At 36.2% G+C, this 17,038-nt stretch overlaps 1 protein-coding gene across 2 annotated transcripts in view; it reads right to left on the bottom strand.

The window, feature by feature from the left end:
• Nucleotides 1–17,038, bottom strand: part of nr6a1a (nuclear receptor subfamily 6, group A, member 1a) — a 199,153-nt gene that overhangs the window by 11,883 nt on the left and 170,232 nt on the right. For both annotated transcript variants that reach the window (XM_017357271.4, NM_131256.2), the window contains 5 exon segments: nucleotides 14,880–15,110; nucleotides 10,272–10,327; nucleotides 4,664–4,830; nucleotides 3,911–4,120; nucleotides 1,845–2,099 (listed from right to left, as the gene is read on the bottom strand). In XM_017357271.4, the coding sequence (XP_017212760.1) occupies nucleotides 1,845–2,099; nucleotides 3,911–4,120; nucleotides 4,664–4,830; nucleotides 10,272–10,327; nucleotides 14,880–15,110 (919 nt within the window).

Genomic DNA, 17,038 nt, shown 5'->3' on the forward strand with positions numbered 1-17,038 from the left:
AACTGAATAAACAAAGAGCACTGGTCGCTCACTTACCAAATCTGTAGAGACAGGACAATCACCAGCAACTAGAGCCGCGTCTTTATTAAGAGGAGACTACAAGCGAATCCGGATCTCAGCGTTTGCAGATGAGAACAGCTCTCAGGTAAACAATGTTCCTCCTTAGACACGTAAGTTATTGTTGTCGAGCGTCGCGTACACTGTTAATCCACACGTGACTTCAGCTGAGCTCTCACAGAGAGAAAATGAAAACGAAACTTCACTGCAGCAAACTATAAAAGCAACACTTCACGCTTGTTTTGCCAACACAACGTGGCGTCTCTGCCGTCTAAACACTGTGACAGTAATGAATATTAATGAAGTTGCACAATAGAGCGCGCTGATTGGTTTGAACCAAGCCTTACTCATGCATTAATGCAGCACACTGTAAGACGTAATAAGACACACTCTGGCACAGGCGTCCAGTCTGCACGCTGGAATACACGCTATTATCTCATGGCCGTGACGCAGCTTCAAAAATTTGTTTCAAACCGGAAGTACGAATTTGCTTGAAATAACGCAAAAACAACCAATTTACACTTTTTAGTGAAATATAGGTGTCCTAATAGTGTTTTTAGCAGTGTGGGACACATATACCACTGTCAACAGCTCAACACATGTGTGCTCTGGTGTTTCGTGACCCTTAATGATGTATTCGTGGCCGGGAAATCACACGTGACGTGAGTTGCTGACTGAGAGAGCGGGTGTGCGCGCTACTTGATAGAAGAGCGGGTCTACTTTAGTGAACAGAACCTGCGCAGGCTTCCAGTAACATGTAATACAGTAGTAAATAATATTCAGATTGTGGCACAGAGTGATCGTTTGGGAGCCGCGTGTGAAGTATGAACAGCACTTAGCAGTCAGAAAGTGTGCACGTCATTTAAATGATCATATCGCATTTTTGAGTTATGATTATGACAAGCATTTGATGTTTTTCATAGCGAACAGAGTTGTGCATGAAAATGAATGTCTACAGTATCAGTATAACTACTCTAGCCTATATATTGTTGAATTTAATCTGATAATGACAAACGATTTTACCAGTGAATAAAATGATCTTATAATGTTGTCAACGATATATACTTGCAACATAATAATTAAACCTCGGAATTATTATAAGTAGAATAGAATTATTTATAGAAACCAGTAGACCTACACATAATATTATTACTGTTGTTTTACCATATGTTTGAGAAAAAATAATGATATATCTACAGAATCTTGAGAGAATCGTGATCTTTATTTTAAGCAAATAAAAAATCATGATTCTCATTTTAGCCAGAATCGTGCAGCTCTATAACACAGAAGTATTAGCCCCCTTGTATTTTTTTTTTACCCTTAATTTCTGTTTGACAGAACATTTCTGCACATAATAGTTTTAATAACTCATGTCTAATCACTGATTTCTTTTCTCTTTGTCATGATGACCACATCATATTAGACTAGATATTCTTAAAGACACTAGTATTCAGCTTAAAGTAACATTTAAAGGCTTCACTAGGGTAATTAGGGTAAAGTTAGAGTAATTAGGCGAGTTATTGTATAATAATGTTTTTTTCTGTAGACTATCTGGGGAAAAAATTGCTTTAAGAGGCTAATAATATTGTCCTTAAAATGGCTTTTTAAAAATCAAAAACTGCTTTTATTCTAGCCGAAATAAAACAAATAAGACTTTCTCCAGAAGAAAAAATATTATCAGACATACTCTGAAAATTTTCTTGCTCTGTTACACATCATTTGGAAAATATTTAAAAAAGAAGAAAAAAATCAAATAATTCTGACTTTAACTGTATCGATATCCTCACCTGTGCAGCTCGTCGTCTGACGGTGTGTATTTGTGTGTGACGTTGGCCAGGTCTCCGAGCACCTGCGCGCTGTAGACGGTCAGACAGGCCAGCAGGATGAGCTCCTGCCAGGTGGCGCTCAGGAGTCGAGTGTAGTCCTCGATGGAGAGATCGCAGAAGAACGGCAGCTTCTTTATCCAGGAGATCTGCCTGAAGAGCAGCTCATCGGCCAGACGACACAGCAGAGCAAACAACTCCACCTGAGTCACTCGATACCTGCGAGACACACACACACACACACACACACACACACACACACACACACACGGTTTTATCAATGGTGTTTACATTACAAGTTTCTTCTTCACACTCAACCATCAGAAAACATCTTCCTCTATATTGGAGGTGTAGAGCAAGGGGAGATGTAGTGATGTAGTGTAGGCGGTGAGATGTTAGAGATGGAGTTATGTTCGATTTTTTGCCATTTTTAACCTGCCGAATTAGGCTCACACGATTAATCGCCTTTAAACCGAAATGCGATTATTGCACTGTCAAATAATGTAACAAGCATATAGTTTGTAAGCACATGATCCTGAACAATGTGAAAACATGTAACACAATCTAAATGTAAAGGTTTGAATATATTTATTTACAATTCGTTTAACTGAATTTGAAATGTTTCCCAGTGATGGGTTGCAGCTGGAAGGGCATCCGCTGGGTAAAACATGTGCTGGATAAGTTGGCGGTTCATTCCACAGTGGGATAAAGGGACTAAGCTGAAAAAAAATGAATGAATGAATGAATTTAAAATGGTGTCACAGTGGCGCAGTGGGTAGCACGATCACCTTACAACAAGAAGGTCACTGGTTCGAGCCTCAGCTAGGTCAGTTGGCCTTTCTGTGTGGAGTTCTCCCCGTGTTGGCGTTGATTTCCTCCAGGTGCCCCCCCACAAGCGGAACAGGTGAATTGGATAAGCTAAATTGTCCGTAGTGTATGTGTGTGATTGAGTATGTATGGATGTTTCCCAGTGTTGGGTTGCAGCTGGAAGGGCACCCGCTGCGTAAAACAAATGCTGTGTGGGAAAATGAGATGCTAGGGTGCCACTAGGGGGGCGCTGCTCTGACTTGCCCTTCCTGGAGCTTCCAAACCATACTTATTAAGTTGGCGGTTCATTCTGCTGTGGCGACCCCAGATTAATAAAGGGAGTAAGCCGAAAGGAATTGAATGAATGAATTTAAAAAGGCGTCACGATGGCGCAGTGGGTAGCACGATTGCCTTACAGCAAGAAGGTCACTGGTTCGAGTCTCAGCTGGATCAGTAGGCATTTCTGTGTGGAGTTCTCCCCTTGTTGGCGTGGGATTTCTCCAGGTTTCCTCCGGGTGCTCTGGTTTCCCCCCACATACGGAACAGGTGAATTGGATAACCTAAATTGTCCGTAGTGTATGAGTGTGTGTGAATGAGTGTGTATGGATGTCTCCCAGTGTTGGGTTGCAGCTGGAAAGGCATCCGCTGCGTAAAACATATGCTGGATAAGTTGGCGGTTCATTCCACTGTGGCGACCCCCGATTAATAAAGGAACCGAAAAATAAAATTGATTGAATGAATTTAAAATAGGGTCTCAGTGGTATTGCCTCACAGCAAGAAGGTTGCTGGTTCAAGTCCCGGCTGGGGCAGTCTGCATTTCTATTTTCAGTATTTTTATTATGTCTTTCCAGATTATATACAAACATATAAACGTACATGAAAAATAGAAGTCCCTTCAGCAAAGAGATGATATCAAATATAAAGCAACAACAAAAACCCCTTCTACCCCCTTCTAAGCACCATCCCTCCCATATCCCACGCCTCCCTGTTTCCTGATGCATTCAATAAGTATGCAAAGATAAAATAAAGCACTTACGCAGCTTTTTACACCACACCCAATTCAGTTTTTATTGTTGATATTTGACGCCAGATAATCAGGAAGTGATGATTGTGACTCATTAGATGGAAACGCTGCTTTATTCTCATCGTCTTTAATGCGATATTACATTTTATTTGCATCTTTGGATGGAAACATGGCTAGTGATAGTGAATGCGCAGTTTACCCGTCCTCGATGAGCATGGGTGTGCCCAGGGGCGCCAGATCCTCTGCTGCCACCAGCTGGCTGATGAGCGTGTGGCTCTGCGGGTACAGACTCCGCGGCTGCGCTGCGTATCCGAACAGATGAGGCAGGAACTGGTAGTGTTGAGCCATAGCGTTGCCGATATACTGCTCCCTCAGAGCCGTGGTGTAGCCGTTCAGCTCCACAGAGCGACTGCGTGCACAACAAACAAAAGAAACACAATTCACAATACACACTAGGCATGGGCGCTATACGATTCTGACAGTATGATAACCTAATGATACTGATGCAGATGACTTGATACTATTAGATCGACTGGGATGATGTTGTAACACAGTGCATCTGCATATTATCTAATAAACCCTCTACAGGCATAGATGAATACAGGACAGATATAGATACCATTGAAATAAACAGTGTAATATCGTTTTCCGTCTATTTATGTACAGTAATTGTCTAATAAAAATAATTAAATACAATTAATCATTATTAAAGTTACAAAATGCTTATGTCTGAATGCTTATTATGCAATCACAGGCCTCAAAAACACATGCAATTATAATATATACGTAACACTGCATACCCTGTCTATTGCGAATACATGATCACATTGCGATATCGATCCTGAAACCATATATTGTGCAGCCCTAATAGGTTTTATGGCATGTCGTGACACGTGTTATGTTGTTAGGATGTGGTGTCGGCGTTGTTTGTGTTGTAGTAAGCATCACTCACTTGGATGACAGTGTGGACACGGGCGACGGCTGATTCCCATCCGAGACTCCATTGCCTGGTGAACTGTGGTCGCTGTCGCCGTTGTTTCCCCATGTGTGCTCCGGCATGTTGGCTTCATCCTTAAACTCCTGTCCGGACATAATCCGCTCGATCTCTTCATCGGAAATCTGCACACAAAAAATAAATAAATAAATAAAAAACAAACAAACAATGATGGACACATATATAGCGCTAAATAGTCTATATTTAGTCTATTAGATTTTCACTGACAGCTCAAATTTAGCCATATTTTAGCCATTTTCAGACGTCTATTAGACATCTATCAGACATCTTTTAAACATAAAAAATAAGATCAGCCTTTATAAGTGCTTTGTACTTCCAAACACAAACACAATAAATCAGGCTGAAGCAAGCAAAACACGTCTAGTTTAAAATTATTCTTATACGTCTATTCGATTTTCACTGACAGACCAAATTGAGCCTTGTTTAGACGTTTATTAGACATCTATCAGAGATCTTTTAAACATAAAAACAAGCTCTGTCTTTATACCCACATTGTACCATCAAACGCAAACACAAAAAAAAGCAAGCCAAACACATCTATTTATTCTATTTATTATGTCTATTAGATTTTCACTGACAGACCAAATTTAGTCTTGTTTTAGCCAAGCTGTCTATCTTTAGACGTCTATTAGACATCTATTAGACATCTTTTAAACATAAAAAACAAGCTCAGCCTTTATATCTGCTTTGTCCCATGGGCTATACATATTTTATACATACGTTTATTAGATTTTCATTGACAGCACAATTTTTGCCTTGTTTTAGCTATGCTTAGACATCTATTAGACATCTATCAGACATATTTTAAACATAAACAACAGCTCAGCTCTTATTTCCAGGGTATACCATCTAAAGCAAGGCTAAAGCAAGCCAAACACCAGTCTAAATAGTCTTGTTTTCGGGTAATCATTTACGTCTATTAGATTTTCATCAACAACCCAAATTGAGCCTTGTTTAGACGTTTATTAGACATCTATCAGACATCTTTTAAACATAAAAAACAAGCTCAGACAATATATCTGCTTTGTCCCGTGGGCTATACATATTTTATACATACGTTTATTACATTTTCATTGACAGCACAAATTTAGCCTTGTTTTAGCTATGTTTAGACGTCTATTAGACATCTATCAGACATCTTTTAAACATAAAAACAAGTCAACACTGTCAAACGCAAACCCAAAAAAACAGACTAAAGCAAGCCAAACACATCTATTTATTCTATTTATTATATGTATATTAGATTTCACTGACAGACCAAATTTAGCATTGTTTTAACCAAACTGTCTATGTTTAGATGTCTATTAGACATCTATCAGACATCTTTTGATGGTAAAACTGCACCGTCAAACACAAGAAATCAAGATAAACCAACACAAATGCTTCCATAAATGCATAGCAGAGTCTGTTTTTGGGCTTTTCTTTTTAGTCTTTTAGATTTTCACTGACAGCTCAAATTTAGCCACATTTTAGCCATGTTTAGACGTCTATTAGACATTTATCAGACAGCTTTAAACATAAAAACAAGCTCAGTCTTTATATCCACATTGTACCGTCTGTCACAAACACAAGAAATCAGGCTTAAGCAAGTCAAATGCTTCCATACACCAACACTAAATAGTCTATTTTTGGCCTATTCTTAATTGTCTATTACATTTTCCTGACAGCTCATATTTTTAGCCACATTTTAGCCATGTTCAGACGTCTATTAGACAAAGAAAAAAAAACAAGAAAAAAAAAAAAACAAGCTTAGTCTTTCTAGTCTTAGTCTTTCATTTTGTGCCCCAAATTTAGCCAAGGTGTCTTTGTTTAGACGTCTATTAGACATATTTTAAACATAAATTATGCTTTCTGAAATATACAGTCGGATTGAGGCTAACTACAATCAAACTGGTGCCATACAAAACCAGATTGGAACATCCCTATTAATCAAAATATAGCCAAAATCTCGCAAAGAGTCTGTGGATGATACATGTTCAGCAGAGCAAACACTTCCGCACACCAACACCGGCCTAAATAGTCTATTTTTGGGGCATTCATTTACGTCTATTAGATTTTCATTAACATCCCAACTTGAGCCATGTTTAGACGTTTATTAGACATCTATCAGACATCAGACACAAGAAATCAAGCTAGACCAACACAAATGCTTCCATACATGCACCACATAGTCTATTTTTGGGCTATTCTTATACGTCTATTAGATTTTCACTGACAGCCCAAATTTAGCCATATTTTAGCCATGTTTAGACATCTATTAGACATCTATCAGACATCTTTTAAACATAAAAACAAGCTCAGCCTTTATATCCATACCTTCAAACACAAGCACCCCAAATTTAGACTTGTTTTAGCCGAGGTGTCTATGTGTAGACGTCTATTAGACATCTTTTAAACATTAAAAAATGCTTGCTGGAATATACATTCGGTTTGAGGCTGACTTGAATCAAATTGTTGCCACAGAAAACCAGATTGGGACATCCCTATTAATCAAGAACCCTAAAAATGCAGCTAATATCTCACAAAGAGTGCGAATGAGTCTGTGGATAACATATGTTCATCGCAAGAGAGCACAAGACTTCCTTACACCGACACACACACACATACACAAAGCACTTATTCTCGCTCTCAGCGGCAACAAGACAGAAAGAGACAAACCAGCGCTCCAGTCAAGGCCGTGCACTAAAAACATTCCCCTTTTAATTCCAGCGCCGGGTTCAAGCCATCGTTAACAGTGCTTTATTTTGTCTGAGGTGAAGCAACCTGCCATTGTGTGCCGCCGAGGCAATTAGGACAAGTCAATACGCCGGCGGTTTCTAGTGCCGGGATCAGGTGCAAACAAGAGAGCTACACGGACTAACAAGATCTGCCTTTATATCTGCTTTGTCCTGTCAAACACAAACACAAGAAATCAGGCTGAAGCAAGCTCTAAATAGTCTAGTTTTGGGCTATTCTTATACGTCTATTACATTTTCATTAACAGTCCAAATTTAGCCTTGTTTTAGCCATGTTTAGACATCTATCAGACATTTTTAATACATAAAATAACAGCCTTTATATCTGCTTTGACTCGTCAAACACAAACACAAAACAATCAGGCTAAAGCAAGTCAAATTCTTCCACACACCAACACTGTGCTAAATAGTCCATTTTTGGGCTATTTTTATACGTCTATTAGATTTTCAGTGACAGCCCAAATTTTAGACATGTTTAGACGTCTATTAGACATATATCAGACATCTTTTAAACAAAGAAACAAGCTCTGCCTTTATATATGCTTTGTACCTTGTCTGCTCTGTTAGCCTTGTTTTAGCCATATTTAGACGTCTATTAGACATCTATCAGACATCATCTACACCTAAAAGCAGCTTTCATATCCACTTTGTCCAGTCAAACACAAACCCAAAAAATTAGGCTAAAAGCTAAACACTTCCATACACCAACACCGCGGTAAAATAGTTTATTTTTGGGCTATTCTTAGATGTCTATTAGATTTTCATTAACAGTAGATATTTTAGACATCTATTAGACATCTATCAGACATCTTTTAAACATAAAAAAATTTGTCCTTATATCTGTGTTGTATTTTGTCTGCTTTATTAGCATTGTTTTAGCCATATTTAGACGTCTATTAGACATCTATCAGACATCTTCTACACCTAAAAACAGCTTTTATATTCTCTTTGTCCAGTCAAACACAAACCCAAGAAATTAGGCTAAAAGCTAAATGCTTCCATACACCAACACCGCGCTAAATTGTCTATTTTTGGGCTATTCTTATACTTCTATTAGATTTTAGTTGACAGTCCGTATTTTAGACGTCTATCAGACATCTTTTAAACATTAAAAACAAGCTCTGCCTTTATATATGCTTTGTACCTCGTCTGCTTTGTTAGTCTTGTTTAAGCCATGTTTGACCTTCTATTAGACATCTATCAGACATCATCTACACATAAAAAACAGCTTTCATATCCACTTTGTCCTGTCAAACACAAAAACAAGAAATCAGGCGAAAGCAAGCCAAACACTCCCATTCACCAACACTATGCTAAATAGTCTATTTGTGGGCTATTCTTAGATGTCTATTAGATTTTCATTAACAGTACAAATTTTAGACGTCTATTAGACATCTATCACACATCTTTTAAAAATAAAAAACTAGATCTGTCTTTATATCTGCTTTGTACCTTGTCTGCCTTGTTAGCCTTGTTTTAGCCACATTTAGATGTCTATTAGACATCCATCAGACATCTTCTACACATTAAAAACAGCCTTTATATCCGCTTTGTCCAGTCAAAGACAAAAACAAGAATTTAGGCGAAAGCAAGCCAAACACTCCCATTCACCAACACTATGCTAAATAGTCTATTTTTGGGCTATTCTTATACGTCTATTAGATTTTTGCTGACAGTCTGAAATTTAGACGTCTTTTAGACATCTATCAGACATCTTTTAAACATAAAAAAAACAAGATCTGCCTTTATATTTGTTTTGTACCTTGTCAGCTATTTTATCCTTGTTTTATCAATGTTTAGATTAGACATCTATCAGACATATTTTACGCATTAAAATGCCATTATATCTGCTTTCACTCGTCAAACAAACACAAGAAATCAGGCTAAAGCAAGCCATATGCTTCCATTCACCAACACCGCACTAAATAGTCTATTTTGGGGCTATTCTTGGATGTCTATTATATTTTCATTAACAGTATGAATTTTAGATGTCTATTAGACATCTATCAGACATCTTTTTAACACAAAAAAACTAGCTCTGTCTTTATATCTGCTTTGTACCTTGTCTGCTATATATTTAGTCATGTTTAGGCGTCTATTAGACATCTATCAGACATCTTCTACACATAAAAAACAGCTTTGTACATCAAGCACAAGCAATCAGGCTAAAGCAAACAGGCTAAACGCTTCCATACACCAACACAGTGATAAATAGTCTATTTATGGGCTATTCTTAGACGTCTATTAGATTTTCACTGACAGTCCGAATTGTAAACGTCTGTTAGACGTCTATCAGACATCTTTTAAACCTAAAAAACAAGCTCTGCCTTTATATCCACACAAGAAATCAGGCTACAGCAAGGCAAATGCTTCCACACACCAACACTGCACTATATAGAGCCGTACACTAGATAATCACATTCTAAACGTCTGAAAAACCATATCAAAGGGCAACGTTTGATTATTAAGAGTGCATATTTGCTGGTTTTGAGAGAAAATTTGTCGAACACAATGATTTTATGAGGTCGGCGGATGATGAATGAGCAGAGAATTCTGGCCTTGACGACTAATGAAATTAACATCTTCAGAGGTCACTTCATCTGCATCTCTATTTATGCTGAAATAAAGATGTATTGCGCTTGTTTTGATTGGCGCCCAAATTAATCAGCTCTATTTCCTCTATTGATGCATGGAGAGGCCAAACTTGAGCTGAATGGCAGTAATGGGAGTAATTAATATGCGTCTTAATGAAGTAAAGAGTATGTATGGACAAGGATCAGGGATGCTGAATGAGGGGTTATGGGTAATACCTGTACAGGGCCGATGCTTTTGTTTCTTCCTCCCGGCATGCCATCTTCTCGGATAGCTGAAGAAAAAAAACACAATCGGAAAATAAACTTAGTGTTAATTTGAAAAGAATTTTACCTTCGAAATCCTGAAATGCTTCGCCTCTTTTCAGCATTCCTATGGAAATCGTGCACAAAGAGGTCTGTAGGGTGATTTAGATGTTGTGAGGGAAAATACTTTTAAACAAGGCAAAGTTTGGAGAGACAGGGTGAAAATAATGATGTTTTGAAAGGTGGTTTGGGTAAAGATGCTATAAAGACACTGTATTTGGTATGCATTGAGGATTATGAGTCTCTAATATTGATGCTTTGAGTCAGTGAAGTAAATTTGTACCCACAGAGGTCATGCAGTATAATTATTTATCCACAAATTAGCTTAGTTTTGTCTTTAAACCTCGGGAAGTTTATTGCAACATTATATTGAAAAGAGGTCAGTTATTAAATAATAATAACAATAATAATAATAATAATAAACTTTATTTGTATAGCACTTTTCCAACATACATGCAACTCAAAGTGCCTCACAAACAACAACAAAAGCATTAAAATAGACCACAAAAACTTATCACATATACTGAAATAAAAACATTCTTGTACACAAAATGTAAGTATATATTCACATGATCACACACACAATAGTCCTTACATATGCAGGCACACACCATACATTACATACATAAACCTACAAAAAAATAGATAAAATGCGTACACCTAACAGACTTGTTTAATCATACGCAATTTTAAAAAGATGTGTCTTAACACGCTTTTTAAAAACATGAATACTTGGTGATTCTTTCACTTCAAGGGGGAGACAGTTCCAAATTTTTGGAGCATAATGGCTAAAAGAAGTGCCACCAGATCGCCTCAGATTTACAGGGTAAAATTCTAAAAGTCCAGCTCTAGAAGAGCGTAGAAAACGGTTTGGATTATATTTTGTTAAACAGTCGGAAATGTAGGAAGGTGTCATATTGTGTAGTGCTTTAAAAACTAATAAAAGAATCTTAAAATCTATCCTTTGGTGCACAGGCAACCAGTGTAATTCTATTAATACTGGTGTAATGTGTTCTCGTTTCTTCAATTTCATTAAAACTCTGGCTGCTGCATTTTGTATCAATTGCAACTTCATTGTAGAACCCTTAGGTAGACCAGTATAGATAGAATTGCAATAATCAAGCCGAGAGAAAATAAAAGCATGAATTAATTTCTTGGCATCATCAAAAGATAGGAAAGAACGAATTTTGGCAACATTTCGTAAATGATAAAAACATGTTTTTGTAACTTGATTAATATGAGATTTAAAACTAAGATCACAATCGAAAATAACACCCAGGTTCTTTAATTCTTTTTTTGATTGTAAACCTAAAGAACACAGTTCTGCTTCAATCCTCTCTCGCTCAGGTTTTTTGCCCACAATTAGAATTTCTGTTTTATCTTTATTCAACTTTAAAAAATTTGCAGTCATCCATTGCACAATATTGGACATGCAGTTGGACAAATTTTCCAATGCAGTTGTGTCTCTTGGCTCAACAGAAATATATAATTGTATGTCATCAGCATAAAGATGATAATTCATGCCATATTTCTGAATTATACTACCTAAAGGAAGTATATATAATAAAAATAGACTTGGGCCTAGGATAGATCCCTGAGGAACACCATATAATATATTGTGTTCTTGCGATGTATATTCATCTATATTTACTAAGAATGTCCTTTCTGTGACATATGTATTGAACCAATTTAAAACTATCCCAGAGAGACCTACAAGTTTTTCCAGTCTGTTAATCAAAATGCAATGATCAACCGTGTCGAATGCTGCACTTAAATCTAGAAGAATTAAAACTGATGCATTACCTTTATCTATGTTTAAGCGCATATCATTAACTACTTTCAATAATGCTGTTTCTGTACTATGACCTTTTCTAAAACCTGACTGATATTTTTCCCAAATTTTATGCTCATCTAAAAATTGATTGAGCTGTAGCAATACAACTTTTTCTAAAATCTTACTAAAAAATGTAACATTAGAAATTGGTCTGTAATTATTTAAAACTGTGGAGTCCAAATTTGTTTTTTTTAAAAGTGGCTTTACCACAGCTTTTTTAAAAGCATTAGGAAAAATTCCTGTCATTAATGAATCATTTACTATGTCAAGGACATAGTCAATCAAGCAATTTGAAACCTTTTTAAAAAATTCAGTTGGAATAGGGTCAAGACAGCTAGAAGAGGACTTTAATTGAGATATGATTTGGATAATATTTTCTTTACTAATAACAATAATAATAGTAATATATTATTAAAAATAATAATAATAGCAATAGTAATAAAGTCATAATAATAATAATAATAGTAATATAGTAGTAATAATAATAATAATAATAGTAATAGTAATATATTATTAATAATAATAATAATAATAATAATAATAATAATAATAGTAATAGCAATAGTAATAAAGTAATAATAATAATAATAATAATAATAGTAATATAGTAATAATAATAATAATAATAATAATAATAGTAATAGTAATATAGTAATAATAATAATAATAATAATATAGTATTAATAATAATAATAATAGTAATAATAATAATAATAATAATAATAATAATTATTATTATTATTATTATAACAGGGTGAAGCAGTGGCGCAGTAGGTAGTGCTGTTGCCTCACAGCAAGAAGGTCGCTGGTTCGAGACTTGGCTGGGTCAGTTGGCGTTTCTGTGTGGAGTTTGTAATAATAATAATAATAGTAATAAAAATAATAGTAATAATAATAATTATAAAAATAATATTAATAGCAATAATAATAATAATAATAATAATAATAATAGCAATAATAATAATAGTAATAATAATAATAATAATAATAGTAATAATAATAATAATAATAATAATAATAATAATAATACCTATTCACACACTAGTAATAATTATCATTTGGTTCATTGGCTTACCTTATTACAGGTAAAAAAATATATAAAATAAAAAAATATCATTATTAAAGGTCTATGAATACTTATTATTATTTTTTATTATTATTATTATTTTTATTATTATTATTATTACTATTACTATTATTATTAATAATAATTTTTGGGGTAAAATTGCTGTCGCCTCACAGCAAGAAGGTTGCTGGTTCGAGCCTTGGCTGGGTCAGTTGGCGTTTCTGTGTGGAGTTTGCATGTTCTCCCCGTGTTGGCATAGGTTTCCTCCGGGTACTCCAGTTAATCCCACAAGTCCAAACACATGCAGTAAAGATCAATTGGATGAGATAAAAATTGTTCATAGTGAGAATGAGTGTATATGGGTGTTTCCCAGTGATAGGTTGCAGCTGAATAATATCTCTAAAGTGCACTTAAAGCAGACACTTCCATGGCGAAGTACATTTTAAATCTTTGTTTTAACATGTAGTCGTGTTTTGTAAGTTCCCTTATTTTATAAGAGCTAACAATCTTAATTTAACACATGTAAAATCCCTTGACCATGATTTTTACGCCCTTGGTTTAAGTAGAACATGAGCATTCTGTCATCATTCACTCATTAATCTATGCATTTAATATTTTTAAAATATATTCATGTTTAACTTTCCAATTAGAGTACTTCATTACAGCAGGACAAATGATTATTAAAAAGGCCTTAAGTCTCATGCAAAATAACTAAAATACGATGAATGATGTCGTCATGACAAAAGAGAAAAGTTATTATTTATTAAAAATATTTTGTGTAAAAAATGTGTTGGAAAAAAAAACTAAAGTGGAGTTGGGAAATATTTGAAAAATATAATCAAATCTGAGAGGAGGGCTGATAATATCTAGTGATGTGCATTACTGCAGTGTCCACTAGAGGGCGGCGCTGATCATGGATTCGCCCTGCTGGATAAACCAGCTCATACCAGTTCATCCTGTGCGTTGGTAACCAGATCAGCCTCCCAACCAGCTAAACCAGCCAGAACCAGCCTGAACCGTGTGCATTTCAGCTTTTAATCAGCAATGACTTACTGACGTTGCTTGGACTTAAGGCCTGCTGTCATTACAGTAATAGTGATGTCTGTAGTGTGTTTAATCACTGCAGTTTTGCTGTCTGTCTCTTTAAAAGTCCTGTGTTGTGCTTTGAAACGTGGATTTTTTTTCTTCTTCTCAAATGTTTGATGTAATAGTGCTGAGCGAAAATACACAGTATTTCCTCAAATATTTTTTCTTCTGGGGAAAGTCTGATTTGTTTTATATCAGCTTGAATAAAAGCAGTTTTTAATAGTTTTAAACTCATTTTAAGGTCAATATTATTAGCCCCCTTCAGCAATATTAGTGTTGGATTGTCTCCAGAACAAACCACTGTTATACAATGACTTGCCTAATTACCCTAACTTTACCCTAATTACCCTAGTGAAGCCTTTACATGTCACTTTAAGCTGAATACTAGTGTCTTGAAGAATATCTAGTCTAATATTACGTGCTGTCATCATGCTTCAGTTGAGATTACATTAAACATTGAATAAAATAATGCACATTTCAAAGTGCTTTAACTACAAACGTGACTTGTTTTCTCCAGCGTGTGTGTTTCTCTCACCTTTGCGGTTCATGCCCATCTGCAGGCACTTGAGCAGGCGGCAGTATTGGCAGCGGTTGCGCTGTTTGCGGGACATCTCGCAGTTTTTGTCGCGGCTGCATCGATACACACGCTTGTTGCAGATGCTGCGCTTGAAGAAACCCTTGCAGCCCTCGCAGGAAATAATGCCATAGTGCAGTCCTGTGGCGCGGTCTCCACATATAAGACAAGAGCGCTGCTCAGCCTGGTCATCTGAAACACACACACATGCACATGCACATTAACATTAAGCATATACATTTCCACAGATTACCTAAACCCACACGGTGGCTCAGTGGTTAGAACTGTGGCCTCACGGTAAGAAGATCACTGGTTTGAGTTCTGGCTAGGTCAGTTGGCGTTTATGTGTGGAGTTTGCATGATCTCCCTTGTGTTGGCGTGGGTTCGGGTTCAGTCCAAACACATGCGCTATAGGGAAACTGATTAACTAAATTGGCCGTAGTGAGTGTGTGTGAATGTGAGAGTGTATGGATGTTTCCCAGTACTTGGTTGCGGCTGGGAGGGCATCCGCTGTGAAATAGCTGGCGGTTCATTCCGCTGTGGCGACCGCTGATGAATAAAGGACTAAGCTGAAGGAAAATTAATGAATTTTATCGCATCGTTGAGTCTTAATGTGTGTAAATACAGTTTTTATATTAATTTCAGTATCATTGTTATATTATTTTTACAAGATGCAAAATAAGACCCTTTTAGGTTTTGATTGTAATTGTGGTGTTTTGGTGACTGTCGCTTTAAATTCAAATGAGATTGTAATCTTTTCAGACGAGGGCGGAGCTACAAATGCCTATGTGTCAGCATAATGGCAAGTTTAATTATTAAATTAAATTTATTCAATTATAAAAAATAGAATTAGTTAATTTTTACCATTATTACCTGTTTATATACACACAACTGTATTTAAACCCCTTATAAAAGTGATTTTTGCATAAAATATTTTTGCATACTAGTTAATATGCCAATGTTTATATGATTAATGTCTAACACACTTTATAAATGAATGTTCCTTTATTTAGCAGAGCCAGACAGAACCTGCACATGTTTTGCTATTCCTGCACAGAGGTTTGTAATAAAATAAAATCTGCAGATTTATTCTGGATGCTTTTTAGTAACTAAAAGCTGAAAACATGAAGATTTTTGCTTACTTTAACTTTTATTTAAGGGTTACAATGCAACTATATCCGCTTGTGTGGTAAATGAAGCAAGTCTCTCAAAAATATGACTTTACAAACTGTATTGTAATTAAATCATACAAACATTGACATATTAGTTAATAATATTACCTAAATGAATATAAAATAACTAAATAAATATATATTTACACACATATACAGACGTAAACAGTGGTGTAAAGCAACAAACTGCAAATACTCAAATGACTGTAATCGAGTAGTTTTTCTCAGGAGATGTAATTGACTGGGTAATTTTATAAATGTGTACTTTTACTCTAGCTTGAGTACATTTTCAGTGCAGTATCAGTATTTTTACTCCACCATTTTCCTTCAGCCTGCAGTCACTACTGTATTTTGTCTTGTCTATGGGAATTAGAGAGATCAGTCCTGTTTTTCCTGTCCAATCAAATCACACATAGATGGTAAATCACACCATAATGAACTACCTCAAGACATGGGCGATTTATAATCGCAGCAAACTGTTTGGAAGCATTAAAAGAGTCCAAGAAGATGTCCAAAATCTGCACACGCATGGACCCAGAGACTGTTTAGAGGCATGTCACTGATGAGAAGATGACGGATGTCTACTGTGTGATGACCGAAATGGCATTAAACACCCAGCCAACCAAATATCAACATCTAATGATGTTACAGCTTGACGTTGTGTCGACGTTACCACTAAAGGCTGATTTATACTTCTGCGTCAAACGCCGGCGTATGCTACGGCGCTGACGCATAGCCCTTCGCCGTGGCTGTCGGCGTTGCTGACATGCACCTCTCAAAAAATTTAACTACTTGTCGCAACGACGCATAGTTCAAGCTCTGTGATTGGTCGGCTTGGTAGTGCTGACGAGTCTGGGCGGGACCGAGAGTCGCGTGAATGGCGCGAGCCTGATGGAGCGATTGTTTACAAGTGTGGAGTCCCGTGAAGGAGCTCCGGATGGAAAGTTT

Source organism: Danio rerio, chromosome 8, assembly GCF_049306965.1.
Source record: "Danio rerio strain Tuebingen ecotype United States chromosome 8, GRCz12tu, whole genome shotgun sequence".
Taxonomy (NCBI): domain Eukaryota; kingdom Metazoa; phylum Chordata; class Actinopteri; order Cypriniformes; family Danionidae; genus Danio; species Danio rerio.